Source organism: Bubalus kerabau, chromosome 4, assembly GCF_029407905.1.
Source record: "Bubalus kerabau isolate K-KA32 ecotype Philippines breed swamp buffalo chromosome 4, PCC_UOA_SB_1v2, whole genome shotgun sequence".
NCBI classification, from domain to species: domain Eukaryota; kingdom Metazoa; phylum Chordata; class Mammalia; order Artiodactyla; family Bovidae; genus Bubalus; species Bubalus kerabau.
Genome location: NC_073627.1, coordinates 45738263 through 45756880, shown reverse-complemented (window position 1 = coordinate 45756880; position 18618 = coordinate 45738263). Strand labels below are relative to the sequence as shown.

At 36.7% G+C, this 18618-nt stretch overlaps 1 protein-coding gene across 5 annotated transcripts in view; it reads right to left on the bottom strand.

Moving 5' to 3' along the window:
• NF1 (neurofibromin 1) overlaps positions 1–18618 on the bottom strand; it is a 262407-nt gene that overhangs the window by 27724 nt on the left and 216065 nt on the right. For all 5 annotated transcript variants that reach the window (XM_055577184.1, XM_055577188.1, XM_055577185.1 and 2 more), the window contains 8 exons: positions 17902–18042; positions 17459–17738; positions 13937–14151; positions 13690–13751; positions 13421–13535; positions 12579–12680; positions 9737–9877; positions 372–498 (listed from right to left, as the gene is read on the bottom strand). In XM_055577184.1, the coding sequence (XP_055433159.1) occupies positions 372–498; positions 9737–9877; positions 12579–12680; positions 13421–13535; positions 13690–13751; positions 13937–14151; positions 17459–17738; positions 17902–18042 (1183 nt within the window). The remainder of the gene's footprint in view (positions 1–371; positions 499–9736; positions 9878–12578; positions 12681–13420; positions 13536–13689; positions 13752–13936; positions 14152–17458; positions 17739–17901; positions 18043–18618) is intronic.

The window sequence follows — 18618 nt, the reverse complement described above, 5'->3', positions numbered from 1 at the left end:
TAGTAACAAGTTAAGACAATCTCTGGTCAAATCTCAAATTTCTAATATGAGTTACTCAAATAACATTTATTAATTTGTCTTATTTTGATAACCAAAAAGATACTTAAGTATCATTAACTAATAAAACAGCTATTAGAAAGTTCAATACTTAGAAACTGTGTAACAATCAACTCCCTTGCTTTCTAAAGGAAATTTGGTATTTGATATGGAAATCATGCTCTATTAAAATACATACTAAACAAAACATAACTCACTAAGACATACAGTTTGCATTTAACGTAAGACATATGGGCCAAATTATATCAACTATTTTAGTTACTTCTGGCTTCTTGATACTATTTCATAAAAATATTTTGACACAAGGCCTCTACCTTTTAAGAGGTGTCCAACCAGTGCGAAGTTAAAGTTAGAGTTGAAATTGAGTCCAACAAAATGATCCATTTGTTTGCAGTGCCATTCCAGAGGGTTCCGGATTGCCATGAACACTTCCTCTGGACTCTATTAAAAATAATCATGAGATGGTTGATGGGGTTCACTCAGGAAGGATCACTTAATTGGTTTTAGTTTGCGTTCAACAGCTATGACAAGGTAAATAATCCTTTTAGGTTGAGAAAAATTATTTTCAGATGACTACAAAATACCATAGCACATTTAAGGTACCAGAAATAAATTAGTGCAAAAGAGTCAAGCATGTAGGGAATAAGGTGATGGAAGATACAACAGCTGTGATTTATAATGCAAAATAAGTGACTGTTAATTTATATCCTGGTGACTTTTAAAAACCTATACTGTTTCAAATGTATTCTTTTTAATGGCTGAGTAATACTCCATTGTGTATATGTACCACAGCTTTCTTATCCATTCATCTGCTGATGGACATCTAGGTTGCTTCCATGTCCTGGCTATTATAAACAGTGCTGCGATGAACATTGGGGTACACATGTCTCTTTCCCTTCTGGTTTCCTCAGTGTGTATGCCCAGCAGTGGGATTGCTGGATCATAAGGCAGTTCTATTTCCAGTTTTTTAAGGAATCTCCACACTGTTCTCCATAGTGGCTGTACTAGTTTGCATTCCCACCAACAGTGCAAGAGGGTTCCCTTTTCTCCACACCCTCTCCAGCATTTATTGCTTGTAGACTTTTGCATAGCAGCCATTCTGACTGGCGTGAAATGGTACCTCATTGTGGTTTTGATTTGCATTTCTCTGATAACGAGTGATGTTGAGCATCTTTTCATGTGTTTGTTAGCCATCTGTATGTCTTCTTTGGAGAAATGTCTATTTAGTTCTTTGGCCCATTTTTTGATTGGGTCATTTATTTTTCTGGAGTTGAGCTGTAGGAGTTGCTTGTATATTCTCGAGATTAGTTGTTTGTCAGTTGTTTCATTTGCTATTATCTTCTCCCATTCTGAAGGCTGTCTTTTCACCTTGCTAATAGTTTCCTTTGATGTGCAGAAGCTTTTAAGGTTAATTAGGTCCCATTTGTTTATTTTTGCTTTTATTTCCAATATTCTGGGAGGTAGGTCATAGAGGATCCTGCTGTGATGTATGTCAGAGAGTATTTTGCCTATGTTCTCCTCTAGGAGTTTTATAGTTTCTGGTCTTACGTTTAGATCTTTAATCCATTTTGAGTTTATTTTTGTGTATGGTGTTAGAAAGTATTCTAGTTTCATTCTTTTACAAGTGGTTGACCAGATTTCCCAGCACCACTTGTTAAAGAGATTGTCTTTAATCCATTGTATATTCTTGCCTCCTTTGTCAAAGATAAGGTGTCCATATGTGCGTGGATTTATCTCTGGGCTTTCTATTTTGTTCCATTGATCTATATTTCTGTCTTTGTGCCAGTACCATACTGTCTTGATAACTGTGGCTTTGTGGTAGAGCCTGAAGTCAGGTAGGTTGATTCCTCCAGTTCCATTCTTCTTTCTCAAGATCGCTTTGGCTATTCGAGGTTTTTTGTATTTCCATACAAATTGTGAAATTATTTGTTCTAGCTCTGTGAAGAATGCTGTTGGTAGCTTGATAGGGATTGCATTGAATCTATAGATTGCTTTGGGTAGTATACTCATTTTCACTATATTGATTCTTCCAATCCATGAACATGGTATATTTCTCCATCTGTTAGTGTCCTCTTTGATTTCTTTCACCAGTGTTTTATAGTTTTCTATATATAAGTCTTTAGTTTCTTTAGGTAGATATATTCCTAAGTATTTTATTCTTTCCGTTGCAATGGTGAATGGAATTGTTTTCTTAATTTCTCTTTCTGTTTTCTCATTATTAGTGTATAGGAATGCAAGTGATTTCTGTGTGTTGATTTTATATCCTGCAACTTTACTATAGTCATTGATTAGTTCTAGTAATTTTCTGGTGGAGTCTTTAGGGTTTTCTATGTAGAGGATCATGTCATCTGCAAACAGTGAGAGCTTTACTTCTTCTTTTCCAATTTGGATTCCTTTTATTTCTTTTTCTGCTCTGATTGCTGTGGCCAAAACTTCCAAAACTATGTTGAATAGTAATGGTGAGAGTGGGCACCCTTGTCTTGTTCCTGACTTTAGAGGAAATGCTTTCAATTTTTCACCATTGAGGATAATGTTTGCTGTGGGTTTGTCATATATAGCTTTTATTATGTTGAGGTATGTTCCTTCTATTCCTGCTTTCTGGAGAGTTTTGATCATAAATGGATGTTGAATTTTGTCAAAGGCTTTCTCTGCGTCTATTGAGATGATCATATGGTTTTTATTTTTCAATTTGTTAATGTGGTGTATTACATTGATTGATTTGCGGATATTGAAGAATCCTTGCATCCCTGGGATAAAGCCCACTTGGTCATGGTGTATGATCTTTTTAATGTGTTGTTGGATTCTGATTGCTAGAATTTTGTTAAGGATTTTTGCATCTATGTTCATCAGTGATACTGGCCTGTAGTTTTCTTTTTTTGTGGCATCTTTTTCAGGTTTTGGTATTAGGGTGATGGTGGCCTCATAGAATGAGTTTGGAAGTTTACCATCCTCTGCAATTTTCTGGAAGAGTTTGAGCAGGATAGGTGTTAGCTCTTCTCTAAATTTTTGGTAGAATTCAGCTGTGAAACCGTCTGGACCTGGGCTTTTGTTTGCTGGAAGATTTTTGATTACAGTTTCAATTTCCGTGCTTGTGATGGGTCTGTTACGATTTTCTATTTCTTCCTGATCGAGTTTTGGAAAGTTGTACTTTTCTAAGAATTTGTCCATTTCTTCCTCGTTGTCCATTTTATTGGCATATAATTGTTGATAGTACTCTCTTATGATCCTTTGTATTTCTGTGTTGTCTGTTGTGATCTCTCCATTTTCATTTCTAATTTTATTGATTTGATTTTTCTCCCTTTGTTTCTTGATGAGTCTGGCTAATGGTGTGTCAATTTTATTTATCCTTTCAAAAAACCAGCTTTTGGTTTTGTTGATTTTTGCTATGATCTCTTTTGTTTCTTTTGCATTTATTTCTGCTCTAAGTTTTAAGATTTCTTTCCTTCTACTAACCCTGGGGTTCTTCATTTCTTCCTTTTCTAGTTGCTTTAGGTGTAGAGTTAGGTTATTTATTTGACTTTTTTCTTGTTTCTTGAGGTGTGCCTGTATTGCTATAAACTTTCCCCTTAGGACTGCTTTTACCGTGTCCCACAGGTTTTGGGTTGTTGTGTTTTCATTTTCATTCGTTTCTATGCAAATTTTGATTTCTTTTTTGATTTCTTCTGTGATTTGTTGGCTATTCAGCAGCGTGTTGTTCAGCCTCCATATGTTGGAATTTTTAATAGTTTTTCTCTTGTAATTGAGATCTAATCTTACTGCATTGTGGTCAGAAAAGATGCTTGCAATGATTTCTATTTTTTTGAATTTACCAAGGCTAGCTTTATGGCCCAGGATGTGATCTATCCTGGCGAAGGTTCCATGTGCGCTTGAGAAAAAGGTGAAATTCATTGTTTTGGGATGAAATGTCCTATAGATATCAATTAGGTCTAACTGGTCTATTGTATCATTTAAAGTTTGTGTTTCCTTGTTAATTTTCTGTTTAGTTGATCTATCCATAGGTGTGAGTAGGGTATTAAAGTCTCCCACTATTATTGTGTTATTGTTAATTTCTTCTTTCATACTTGTTAGCATTTGTCTTACATACTGCGGTGCTCCCGTGTTGGGTGCATATATATTTATAATTGTTGTATCTTCTTCTTGGATTGATCCTTTGATCATTATGTAGTGACCATCTTTGTCTCTTTTCACAGTCTTTGTTTTAAAGTCTATTTTATCTGATATGAGTATTGCTACTCCTGCTTTCTTTTGGTCCCTATTTGCATGGAAAATCTTTTTCCAGCCCTTCACTTTCAGTCTATATGTGTCCCGTTTTGAGGTGGGTCTCTTGTAGACAACATATGTAGGGGTCTTGTTTTTGTATCCATTCAGCCAGTCTTTGTCTTTTGGTTGGGGCATTCAACCCATTTACGTTTAAGGTAATTACTGATAAGTATGATCCCGCTGCCATTTACTTTATTGTTTTGGGTTCGAATCTATACACCGTTTTTGTGTTTCCTGTCTAGAGAATATCCTTTAGTATTTGTTGGAGAGCTGGTTTGGTGGTGCAGAATTCTCTCAGCTTTTGCTTGTCTGAAAAGCTTTTGATTTCTCCTTCATACTTGAATGAGATCCTTGCTGGGTACAATAATCTGGGCTGTAGGTTATTTTCTTTCATCACTTTAAGCATGTCTTGCCATTCCCTCCTGGCTTGAAGAGTTTCTATTGAAAGATCAGCTGTTATCCTTATGGGAATTCCCTTGTGTGTTATTTGTTGTTTTTCCCTTGCTGCTTTTAATATTTGTTCTTTGTGTTTGATCTTTGTTAATTTGATTAATATGTGTCTTGGGGTGTTTCGCCTTGGGATTATCCTGTTTGGGACTCTCTGGGTTTCTTGGACTTGGGTGATTATTTCCTTCCCCAATTTAGGGAAGTTTTCAACTATTATCTCCTCAAGTATTTTGTCATGGTCTTTCTTTTTGTCTTCTTCTTCTGGGACCCCTATGATTCGAATGTTGTAGCGTTTAATATTGTCCTGGAGGTCTCTGAGATTGTCCTCATTTCTTTTAATTCGTTTTTCTTTTATCCTCTCTGATTCATTTATTTCTACCATTCTAATTCACTAATCCTATCTTCTGCCTCTGTTATTCTACTATTTGTTGCCTCCAGAGTGTTTTTAATTTCACTTATTGCATTATTCATTATATATTGACTCTTTTTTATTTCTTCTAAGTCCTTGTTAAACCTTTCTTGCATCTTCTCAATCCTTGCCTCCAGGCTATTTATCTGTAATTCCATTTTAATTTCAAGATTTTGGATCAATTTCACTATCATTATTCAGAATTCTTTATCAGGTAGATTCCCTATCTCTTCCTCTTTTGTTTGGTTTGGTGGGCATTTATCCTGTTCCTTTATCTGCTGGCTATTCCTCTGTCTCTTCATCTTGTTTAAATTGCTGAGTTTGGGGTGTCCTTTCTGTATTCTGGCAGTTTGTGGAGTTCTCTTTATTGTGGCATTTCCTCGCTGTGTGTGGGTTTGTACAGGTGGCTTGTCAAGGTTTCCTGGTTAGGGAAGCTTGTGTCGATGTTCTGGTGGATGGAGCTGTATTTCTTCTCTCTGGAGTGTAATGAAATGTCCAGTAATGTGTTATGAGATGTCTGTGGTTTTGGGGTGACTTTGGGCAGCCTGTATCTTGAAACTCAGGGCTGCGTTCCTTTGTTGCTGGAGAATTTGCTTGGTATGTTTTGCCCTGGAACTTGTTGGCCCTTGTGTGGTGCTTGGTTTCAGTGTCGGTATGGAGGCGTTTGATGAGCTCCTGTCAATTAATGTTCCTTGGAGTCAGGAGTTCCCTGGAGTCAGGGTTTGGACTTAAGCCTCCTACTTCCAGTTATCGGTCTTATTTTTACAGTAGTTTCAAAACTTCTCCTTCTATACAGCACCACTGATAAAACATCTACGTTAAAGATGAAAAGTTTCTCTACTGTGAGGGTCACTCAGAGAGGTTCACAGCGTTACATGGAGAAGAGAAGTGGGAGGAGGGAGTTAGAGGTGACCCAAATGAGATGAGGTGGAATCAACAGTGGAGAGAGTGGGCTAGCCAGTAGTCACTTCCTTATGTGCACTCCACGACTGGACCGCTCAGAGATGTTCACGGAGTTATACAGAGAAGAGAAGAAGGAGGCAGGAGACAGAGGTGGCCAGAAAGATAAAAGGGGGAAATGAAAAGGAGGGAGACAGATCCAGCCAGTAATCAGTTCCCTAAGTGTTCTCCACCGTCTGGAACACACAGAAATTCACAGAGTTGGGTAGAGTAGAGAGGGGTTAGGGAGGAGATACAGGCGACCTGGTGGAGAAAACGGCGAGTCCAAAGGGAGACAGAGCAGTCAAGCCAGTAATCTCGTTCCCTAGTGAAAAATGGGTCCTAAAGATTGGGTTCTTAAAGGTACAAAATTGGTAACAAATACATAAAAGCAAAAATTAAAAATCTAGAGTAGAGTTTGGAATTTCAAAAATGCGATGTTAATGAAAAGAAGAAGGAAAAGAAAGAGAGAAAAAACGAACAAAGAAAAACAAACAAGGTTGTGAAAATTATAAAGAAACTACAGGTACAAAATTGATAACTAATACCAAAAAGCAAAAATTAAAAATCTAGAGTAGAGTTTGGAATTTCAAAAATACAATGTTAAAAAAAAAAAAAAAGAAGAAGAAGAAGAAAAATAAAGAGAGAAAACAAACAAACCAACAAAAACAATGTCGCAAAAATTATAAAGAAAATACAGGTACAAAATTGATATCAAATACCAAAAAGCATAAATTAAAAATCTTGAGTAGAGTTTGGAATTGCAGATATACAATGTTATATAAAAGAAGAAGAGAAAGAAACAGAGGGGGAAAAAAGAAAAGTCACAGAAAGAAAAACACCAATACAGTATACTAATGCATATATATGGAATTTAGAAAGATGGTAACAATAACCCTGTGTACGAGACAGCAAAAGAGACACTGATGTATAGAACAGTCTTATGGACTCTGTGAGAGAGGGAGAGGGTGGGAAGATTTGGGAGAATGGCATTGAAACATGTAAAATATCATGTATGAAACGAGTTGCCAGTCCAGGTTCGATGCACGATACTGGATGCTTGGGGCTGCTGCACTGGGACGACCCAGAGAGATGGAATGGGGAGAGAGGAGGGAGGAGGGTTCAGGATGGGGAACACATGTATACCTGTGGCGGATTCCTTTTGATATTTGGCAAAACTAATACAATTATGTAAAGTTTAAAAATAAAATAAAATTAAAAAAAAAAAAAAAACCTATACTGTTATTTTAAATAAGACCATGCATTGAATTGTAGCTGGCACTTTGTGTACTATGACTGGACACTCAAGAGAATGAAGAGAACTCATATCTACTGAGTGCCTGCTGTATAGAACAGTGTTAGATACATTAATGTACTGAAACCTTAAAGCAATTCTGTGTAACAGATATTAGCTCCATTTTACAGACTGATCGATTGATTGATATATCAGTGAACTAAACAGACAAAAATTACTAGCCCTGGCAAATTTGACATTCTAGTGTGGTAAAACAAAGAAATGAAACTCAAAAATGCTATGTAACTTGACCTCTAAATTAAGGTATTTAACAATATTTCCTAAAGTGTGGTTTCAGGAATACCTGCCTTAAAATCACTGATGATGCTTGTTCAAGGGTGGAAAGTACTGGGTTCCATCTCAGAGTCATGGGAAATGGTGAGGCCCAGGAATTTGCATTTTTTTTTTAAAAAAAAAAAAAGCCCTGTGATTCTCTTATACACAGAGATTTTATTTTAAAGCAAAAACTGAAAGTACTTAGGGTCATGTTCAGATCTGTCTAGGTTTCTACCTCAAAGAAAGAAAAACATTATAGACTATAAAATAAATGTAGAGAGATGTTTAGAGTAGCATTTTCTAGAATAAAAAAAGATAACAGACAAATCAAATGTTCATTAATGGGCAAATGGTTAAATAAGTTGTGGCTCATGCATTCTGTAAAATACTCTGCAGTCATGAGGAAGAATTATACACACACACACACACACACATATGAAATTTTGTGTGTGTGTATATATATATGCTTTAGAAAGATGTTCATATTGTTAAAAAAAAGCAAGTTGCAGAATATTACATAAATATTAAAGTATTAACTTACTATAAGTTCAATGTATATATATTTTTTCAGCTTTACTGAGGTATAACTGACAAAATTGTAAGGTATTTAAAGTGTACAATGTGATGATTTGAATAATGAATGTATATCCTTTCACATATACATTTCTCCCATTAAGTTAATAAACTATCACTTCACATATTTTTATCCCATCCCCTCTTTTGGGAGAGAACATTTAAGTTCTCCTCTCTTAGCAAATTTCAATTATAATACAGTGTTATCAACTATAGTCATTAGGTTAAATAATAGATCCTCAGACCTTATTCATCTTTCATTCTGGTAACTTTTAACAAGCTTTATTAACGGATTCCTAGTATCCTGAGGCATTTGGAGTCAATATTAACTTCTGCTAATGGGTCTATTTTGGCAATGAAAATGCCAAGGCAGATATTCCTAGACAAATACCTCACTCACAAATATCCTATATTCATACAAAAGGCCAAAAGCTAGCCATCTCTCTGACCGCCACTGTCCCAAGACCACTTCAGAAAAGAGCAATGGAATTAGGAAAGAGAGATTCTAGTTCCAAATCAGATGCACAAACATGAACAAGTTACCTGACTTCTTTGTTCTTTTCTATCCTATAAAATGGATGATAAAACTTCAAGATAACTTCTACATCTAAAATTCTGCTTCCATATTTCCCAGAGCCCCAGCTATTGTGGGTCTACACTACACTACTATTTGGAAGACAAAACAAACAATGCTTAGACCAGGCATCTTCACACACAAAACCAGGCTCTGGTCTGTTTCTTTCTTCTCACAAGCTCTGTTAATTTTGCTTTAAGCAAATCTCTTATTATATACACATATCTATCTTAAAATTCCTCTCTTTTCTCCTAGACGGTTCTCTTTTTTTTCTCCAAAGACAAAATGAATATAATTTCTTACTACTGTATTTCTTTTACTATACTCTGCAAACCAAAACCCAATCTCAATCAAGACTAATAGGTGTTAAGAGGGGTGGTGATGGTATTAATATGTTTTATTAAGCAAACAAAAGACTAGCATAATTAAATATCCAAAAGTTTCCTTTAGACGTCTCCAAACTCCTTATCTGCTTCTAATTATACCTATTTCTCATTAAGTACCATAATTCAATAAAAGCGAGCTTATTTTTAGATTATTTCTTCATGAAGTGAAGTAGGGGTGGGAAATGCTAACCTTTACCCTTGGATTATGAAATTACAATTAATGAATGTACATTGCATAAGACAGCATAGAGCCTAGCAAGGTAGCTATTATTATTACTCAATATTTTTATCCTTATTCTGTTTACCAATATTGGGCAAGTACTGTTTTTTTGCTATTTTTATATAAAAAAGTATGCAAAGTTTAAACCATTTTATGAGCTAGTAAGGAATATATTCACAACCAGTTACACAGAAATTCAATTTAAAGATGGATCTCTTCTAATTTTAAAAGAAAACAACAAAAAAAGAAGGAGACACTCTAACATGCATAATTTAGAAATACCAACCGAAAGCTTGTTTACCTTGTCGTTGAATATCCTGAGACTGTCTAAGGTGTGCAGGTTTTGTTCCAGAAGTGCAGTGCCTGCTGAATACAAGTTGACCTCATCGAGCTGTAGCACGGCTACAGCAACCCAAAAGAGGGCTTTGTGCAGAGGGGAGTCCTAGGCAGGGAAGATGCGCTCCAGGTTAGTAAGATACACCACCGTCTCATCAGAACACATTGCGGTATACAAGAAATCATGCGTGTGCGCTCAGTCATGTCTGACTCTCTGACCCCATGGACTGTAGCCCACCAGGCTTCTCTGTCCATGGTATTTTCCAGGCAAGAATACTGGAGTGGGCTGCCATTTTCTACTCCAGGGAATTTTCCCGACCCAGGGATCGAACCTGTATCTCCTGCACTGGCAGGCGCTTCTTTACAGCTGAGCCATTGGGGTAGCCCCTTAATAGAGTTTATCTAAAAGTTCCTATCTCATTTACACTTTCTTTCCTTAAAAGTTTCTTTAGTTGACTTACTTTCCTTGCTTACAAATTTGTAACAGACATAACAACACTTTATTTAACATATTAAACCTAGGCACAATGAAAATATTATGCTTAATATTTTAAGCATGTCTATATTAATTAGATCAACAAATATTAATACCAGGTACTTAATATTGAGTATTTCTTAATTCATGTGAACCTGAAATTCACTTAGGTTAATTTCTCTTGTATTTAGAACTGCTTGATTTGCAAGTGCTTATTTTTCTTTAGGCTGGTTAGGTTAGAGCTCATTTTACAAATTAACCGCAGCAATATTCTCCAAAGAAACATACTGAGACATACATATATCCAAACAGACACAATCAGAGATATACCTTCATTTTCTAAACTTAGTCATGAATCAGATATGACAATATAAAACAAAATGTAAATAAGTTGGAATAAGAAAATTTTAAAGGCTTCTTTCCTCCCCCCGACTCAGTTTCAGCACTTAAGAGACAGTCTAGATAAGTGATCCAGAGAGCTCTGGGTCTCAAGGCGCAGGGAGAGAAAATCAGGTTCTCCTAGTAGGAGTTTCTGCCCTCAGGACAAGAATTCTAAAGAGAGATTTTTTTTTTTCTTCAAGCTTTCTCTACTGTTTTGGGAATTAAATTGGTTGGGGGTCAGTTAATTTTCTACTGGCATTGGGTAATAAAGTGGTGCAATTGAAGTTTCATAATTTTCACCGATACCCCCTTTTCTTTTTTTTTAAGGGTTTTGAAAAGTTGGTCAGCCCGTGTAACAAGAGTGTTTTGTGTGTCACTCAGACCAACCTAGACTGTCTTTGACAAAAGTAGCTAAATCCTCATCTAAGCCTTCTTTAAAGGTGGAGTTAAGCAAAAGGATCATTTTAGTTGTTAGAATGACTCAAATGTCAAGCCAGAATATTGCTTAAAACCTTTTTCCCCCAATCTTCCATAATAGTTTGGATTGATTCATCTGATCTTTGCTTGCACTGTTGAATCTTTGTCCATTTATGGTTTTTGGAGAAAGCTCTGAGATAGGTTTGAGTAATTTCTGAGCTAATTCCTTGTATTCGGTGCAAGCTTCTGGACTATGTGATTCACAGTCCTTTAAGTGGTATTTTCACCTTGCTTTCTCTAGTCATTCCCTTGTTCTGCTTTCAGAAACTAACATCTGCATTAGTTGATACAGATCTGAAAACCTGGGCTCGTAGGTCCAGATGGTCAATTAAAATTCCTTAACAAATCCCAACGGATCCTGGCTGGGATTGGGAAATTCCTTAGCTAAACCCCTAAGTTCTGTTCGGATCCAGGGTGTATAGGTAAGCATCGAGGATGATTAATTTCCCCCTGTAATAGGTTTCTCCTTAAGGGAGCTATAATCACTTCTGAATTTTTTTTATCCTCCTTTGCTGGGGAAAGGTGAGAAGCAGGAGGCAGAAGAGCTGGAAGACTTTTTTAAAAAGCATCTGGGCCAGATGCATTCCATTCAGTTTGACCTTACAGTTAGCATTGCACAGCGTCTTTTTCTAACTGTGCACACAAAAATATCAATTTTTGAATAGCAAAAGAACCCCAATTTGGCCATTTTAGAATGTTTGTAGAACATGTAGCTCAAGACCAGGAACATACAGGTCTTTATTTCTATGTAATCTCTCTCAATCTAGCGTATCTTTGTACTCAATTCACAGAATACAACTTTAGAGTTGGAAGATAATACTATGCCATTACTTAGTCAATTTATTAATGTGGAAACATAATGTCCAGATGTTATGCAGATGACCTGCCTAAGGTCACAAAGCTGAGATGAGCTCAGATCATCCTAAAACAGTGGCTACTATTATCTTATTCCCTTTAAACATTATCTTCACTTAGCACCCAAACTCCTTTGATTATCAGGTGTGCTTTACCCCAGCTCTACATTTCTCCACAACAATGATCACCAACTAATGTATCATGTATTTTAATCACTTTATTATCTAGCCACTCCTCAACTTTCACATTCATTCCAGAATAAAAGTTCCATGAAGGCAGATAATTTTATTGGCTTTGTTCAGTATTATATCTCTAGCACCTAAAACAGTACTTGGCACATAGCAGATGCTCAACTGGATGAAAGAATTAAGCATATATATCCATCTTTCCTTTAAGCACTGATAAGACAATACCCAAGCACTTAAGAACATATTCTCCATCCTTATTCTTCCTCTAATGTAAATAAAACAACTGAATTTTAAGGTAAGACATTCTACTTTAACTATAGCTTTTTCTTTATAATTTCTCTATCCATCTTATTTTCTGAACTCTTTGAAAGAAAATAACATTTAACACTAACACCCAAAATAAATGCACTCGTTTTCTACACAGTAATTACCTTATTAAGAAGTGGTTGTAATTTGGTTAGTGCTATTACTGTAGCTTCTATCAGAACTTGACTGTTGTAAGTATCAGGTCCTTTTAAGCAACTCTCAAGAGCCTTTTAGAGAAACAGAATTCTTTATGTTACTTTCATTGAAACAAAACATTTACTCCTAAACTGATTTTCAGAATTATTTCAGAACAATTCTTTATTTAATAAGTGCGAGGATTATTTCCAATGCTGTGGTGATCTTGGTAGCTAGTAAGCACATTTGGAATCTTTTTAAGAAGTATTTCTATATTATATGCTAATATAGTAAGTCAGGCATTGTTATAGCAATTACAAATTACATAATTTTATATACGGCTAGTCTTTGTTGTTGTTGTTCAGTTGCTAAGTCATGTCCGACTCTTTGCGACCCCATGGACTATAGCCCACTAGGCTCCTCAGTCCACGGGATTTCTCAGACAAGAATACTGGAGTGAGTTGCCATTTCCTTCTCGAGGCAATCTGCTCCATCCAGGGATCAAACCCGCCTCTCCTGCATTGCAGGTAGATTCTTTACCACTGAGCCACCTTAGAAAGGTAAGGCTCGTCTTACCATCTAGTTAAATGCTTATAATAAAACAGTAAGAGTACCTTCTGCCAAAAGAAATACTTAATTTTTTTAAGATATCTTCTCTAGAGAGGCTTTACTTCAAAGAATTATACTAAATAATCAAAACCCATTTTTAAAGGTTCAATAAACAACATATAAGATACTTTATTAAATTCAAATTTAAATGTCCCTTAGAAAAATTCAAGATATACTTTACAACTTGGGAACCACAAATATTTGGGAAGAGAGGGGGAAGTACCTTGCTGAGGATACGGATAATCTGCTTTATCTGCCCATGAGATACTCGTTTGCTAATACAGCCAAAGACAACAAGAGCTCTCGGTTGCAGGGATGGGTTATACTGGAATGCAAATCTACAAATTAAAAAATTCAAAGAGCTTATGAAAACCTTTGTGTTTATATATATACATATAAATACATAGAATAATTACTTAGAATATCAATTATGCAGTAATATCTATCTTTTCAACAGTACACATACTTTTGCAACTTAAATGTGGGACATACCTTTGTGCTAGTTCTGTCCATTGGTCCAGCCACTTGCATGTTGGAATATCTCTCATACATGCCTAAAAAAAAGATACTCTAAATATATTTATGTTCATAAATGTTTCTAGAAAATTCTAAACACAGTCTATGGGAATGTTTTTATTTAAGCATTAAGTGCAAAACAAAATAAAACAGTATTTCTTCTGTACAGTACCAGTGGATTTTTAAAAATGAGTTTAGCTTCTTATCATTTTGCCTTCTATACCTCCATGATCTCCAACAAAGCCTCTGTGACTGTCTCCAAGGATGTCAAAGCAAAAGTCTCCCTCTCATAGGAGCCAGGAGAGAATGACCTGTCCCGGTAGCTGGAGCGGAAGGCAATGACAGCAGCTGACTTGACTTTGCTAATGCCAAACAGCAGGTAAAATTTCGGTAATGAGAACTCTGTCAAGCTGAGTCTCAAAACTTGCTTGGTCTCTTCTATAAAAGACAAAAGGAACAAGTAAAGACTTTAAAGATACAATTAAAAAAAAAAATTCTAGTGTCACATATTTTATTATGAATTTATAAAATTTGAATATCATATCAAATTACCTAACAATGCTCCCTAAATCAACCCTCTGGATACATTAGCTTCATGTTCATCAATTAACTCCCTATCTACAAGAGATGGCAAGAGTGAATGTTGACATTCTAGGAATCAGCGAACTAAAATGTACTGGAATGGGTGAATTTAACTCAGATGACCATTATATTTACTACTGTGGGCAGAAATCCCTCAGAAGAAATGGAGTAGCCATCATGGTCAACAAAAGAGTCAGAAATGCAGTACTTGGATGCAATCTAAAAAATGACAGAATGATCTCTGTTCGTTTCCAAGGCAAACCATTCAATATCACAGTAATCCAAATCTATGCCCCAACCAGTAACGCTGAAGAAGCCGAAGTTGAATGGTTCTATGAAGACCTACAACACCTTTTAGAACTAACACCCCAAAAAGATGTCCTTTTCATTATAGGGGACTGGAATGCAAAAGTAGGAAGTCAAGAAATATCTGGAGTAACAGGCAAATTTGGCCTTGGAATACAGAATGAAGCAGGGCAAAGACGAACAGAGTTTTGCCAAGAAAATGCACTGGTCATAACAAACACCCTCTTCCAACAACACAAGAGAAGACTCTATACATGGACATCACCAGATGGTCAACACTGAAATCAGATTGATTATATTCTTTGCAGCCAAAGATGGAGAAGCTCTATACAGTCAGCAAAAACAAGACCAGGAGCTGACTGTGGCTCAGACCAGGAACTCCTTATTGCCAAATTCAGCCTTAAATTGAAGAAAGTAGGGAAAACCACTAGACCATTCAGGTATGATCTAAATCAAATCCCTTATGATTACACAGTGGAAGTGAGAAATAGATTTAAGGGCCTAGATCTGATAGATAGAGTGCCTGATGAACTATGGACTGAGGTTCGTGACATTGTACAGGAGACAGGGATCAAGACCATCCCCATGGAAAAGAAATCCAAAAAAGCAAAATGGCTGTCTGGGGAGGCCTTACAAATAGCTGTGAAAAGACGAGAAGCAAAAAGCAAAGGAGAAAAGGAAAGATATAAGCATCTGAATGCAGAGTTCCAAAGAATAGCAAGAAGAGATAAGAAAGCCTTCTTCAGCGATCAATGCAAAGAAATAGAGGAAAACAACAGAATGGGGAAGACTAGAGATGTCTTCAAGAAAATTAGAGATATCAAGGGAACATTTCATGCAAAGATGGGCTCGATAAAGGACAGAAATGGTATGCACCTAACAGAAGCAGAAGATATTAAGAAGAGATGGCAAGAATACACAGAAGAACTGTACAAAAAAGATCTTCACAACCCAGATAATCACAACAGTGTGATCACTGACCTAGAGCCAGACATCCTGGAATGTGAAGTCAAGTGGGCCTTAGAAAGCATCACTACGAACAAAGCTAGTGGAGGTGATGGAATTCCAGTGGAGCGCTTTCAAATCCTGAAAGATGATGCTGTGAAAGTGCTACACTCAATATGCCAGCAAATTTGGAAAACTCAGCAGTGGCCACAGGACTGGAAAAGGTCAGTTTTCATTCCAATCACAAAAAAAGGCAATGCCAAAGAATGCTCCAACTACCACACAATTGCACTCATCTCACACGCTAGTAAAGTAATGCTCAAAATTCTCCAAGCCAGGCTTCAGCAATATGTGAACCGTGAACTTCCTGATGTTCAAGCTGGTTTTAGAAAAGGCAGAGGAACCAGAGATCAAATTGCCAACATCCGCTGGATCATGGAAAAAGCAAGAGAGTTCCAGAAAAACATCGATTTCTGCTTTCTTGACTATGCCAAAGCCTTTGACTGTGTGGATCACAATAAACTGTGGAAAATTCTGAAAGCGATGGGAATACCAGACCACCTGATCTCCCTCTTGAGAAATTTGTATGCAGGTCAGGAAACAAGAGTTAGAACTGGACATGGACCAACAGACTGGTTCCAAATAGGAAAAGGAGTATGTCAAGGCTGTATATTGTCACCCTGCTTATTTAACTTATATGCAGAGTACATCATGAGAAACACTGGACTGGAAGAAACACAAGCTGGAATCAAGATTGCCGGGAGAAATATCAATAACCTCAGATAGGCAGATGACACCACCCTTTGGCAGAAAGTGAAGAGGAACTCAAGCCTCTTGATGAAAGTGAAAGAGCAGAGTGAAAAAGTTGGCTTAAAGCTCAACATTCAGAAAACGAAGATCATGGCATCCGGTCCCATCACTTCGTGGCAAATAGATGGCAAAACAGTGGAAACAGTGTCAGACTTTATTTTTCTGGGCTCCAAAATCACTACAGATGGTGACTGCAGCCATGAAATTAAAACACGCTTACTCCTTGGAAGGAAAGTTATGACCAACCTAGATAGCATATTTAAAAGCAGAGACATTACTTTGCCAACAAAGGTTCGTCTAGTCAAGGCTATGTTTTTTCCTGTGGTCATGTATGGATGTGAGAGTTGGACTGTGAAGAAGGCTGAGTGCCGAAGAATTGATGCTTTTGAACCGTGGTGTTGGAGAAGACTCTTGAGAGTCCCTTGGACTGCAAGGAGATCCAGCCAGTCCATTCTAAAGGAGATCAGCCCTGGGATTTCTTTGGAAGGAATGATGCTAAAGCTGAAACTCCAGTACTTTGGCCACCTCATGCGAAGAGTTGACTCATTGGAGAAGATTCTGATGCTGGGAGGGATTGGGGGCAGGAGGAGAAGGGGACGACAGAGGATGAGATGGCTGGATGGCATCATTGACTCGATGGACATGAGTCTGGGTGAACTCTGGGAGTTGGTGATGGACAGGGAGGCCTGGCGTGCTGCGATTCATGGAGTCACAAAAAGTCGGACACAACTGAGCAACTGAACTGAACTGAACTGAACATATTCGTACTAGGAAAGCAACACTGTCAACCAGTGCTGAGTTTTTAGCTTAGGTTATAACTTAAAAAAAAAAATTTTTGCTTTATGGAAACTCTACTAGAGTTTCCATGAAAAATGTGCATAGAACATCTCAGCTGTGGCTTGAGATGGAAAGAAAGTAATTCATTCTTTTTCTATTTCGACTGTATTTCATGTCATTTCTATAGATCTAAATAAGCAACTTGGTGTGAAGGCATTGTAATATTAATAAATAAATAGGTAATCTAGGCTAAGTCAGGCGTTGTTATAGGTATAAAATGGGGAAAGGATTTGGTAAAAACACACAGTGCTTTCCTAGAACTTACCACTAAAATGAAGCTGTGAACAAGTACACAGAGAGTGAATGATGTTAATGACCAATCCATGTGTGGAAGCTCTCAAGGAGAGTGGCCCTGTTGCTACTAAGAAAGTAACAACGTGGAAGAGGTAGGGGAGATGAGCTGCCACGTCGAGGGAATTGTTGAAGGACAGCATTAGCATGTAGCGAGCCAGAATGGCAATGTCATCCCACATAAGATGTTGCTCTAAAGTAGGAGTTGGAGATAGGCATGTCTTGTCAATTATTTTGCACATCCTTCCAATAACCTGTAAAGAAGCAAAAAAAATTTTTAAAAGGGAGCTAAAAAGTTTTATCACAAAAAATTTCTTTTTAAAATGATTGTTATAAAACAAAAAACCTCCTGATAAAAAAACCCAAAACAGATATATCAAACCATAGTAGCCCAGAAGGCAAAGGAAAAGTGATTACCTTGCTTGAAACCAATTTCACATTTCCAGAAGCCAAAGCTACAGCGGTATCTGCCATCACCTCAGCCTTTATTGATCCTAAGCCACCCGTTGCACTGGTTTTGATGAAACTGTCTAGTACAACATCAAGGAGGTCTGTGATCTAGTGGAAGAGGGAAAGATTAACTTATGTTTTAGCCATTCTACCAACTTAGTTTTTAACTTAAAATTAATTCAAGGAGCAGTCCAATCAACATGAAAATTCTGGTTTACCTGAGGCCTCCAAAACACTAGGTTTTATTTAGAGACTTGTCAGAAATTTATCATAAAATATCCAGAAAAGGATGAGAACAGTCACTCAATTCCTTCAGAGACTGGTATTCAAAAATTTTAAATCTCTACATATATTATTTTCATTCACTTTTAAAGCACCTCTGTTCTCTAAGACAATAGTGTATCAGCAGTATTAGGTACAATTATTTTAAAATATAAGAAATGACATCAAGTATTGAAATGTTTTGTAGAGCTACAAAACTGGCTCCAAGGTCATTTAAAATAATGTGGAGGATTCGCAGCATTATCTGAATAAGGGTATTGCCTCCTTAAGTGATTACTTTGAAGAAATGGTAGAATAATTCTTGTCAGATAGAAATTACATTATACTATTTTAATATTGGCATTCTTAAAATAGAACTATAAGTGAGAGCAGGAGGCCCAAATAGCATCATTAGCAAACATT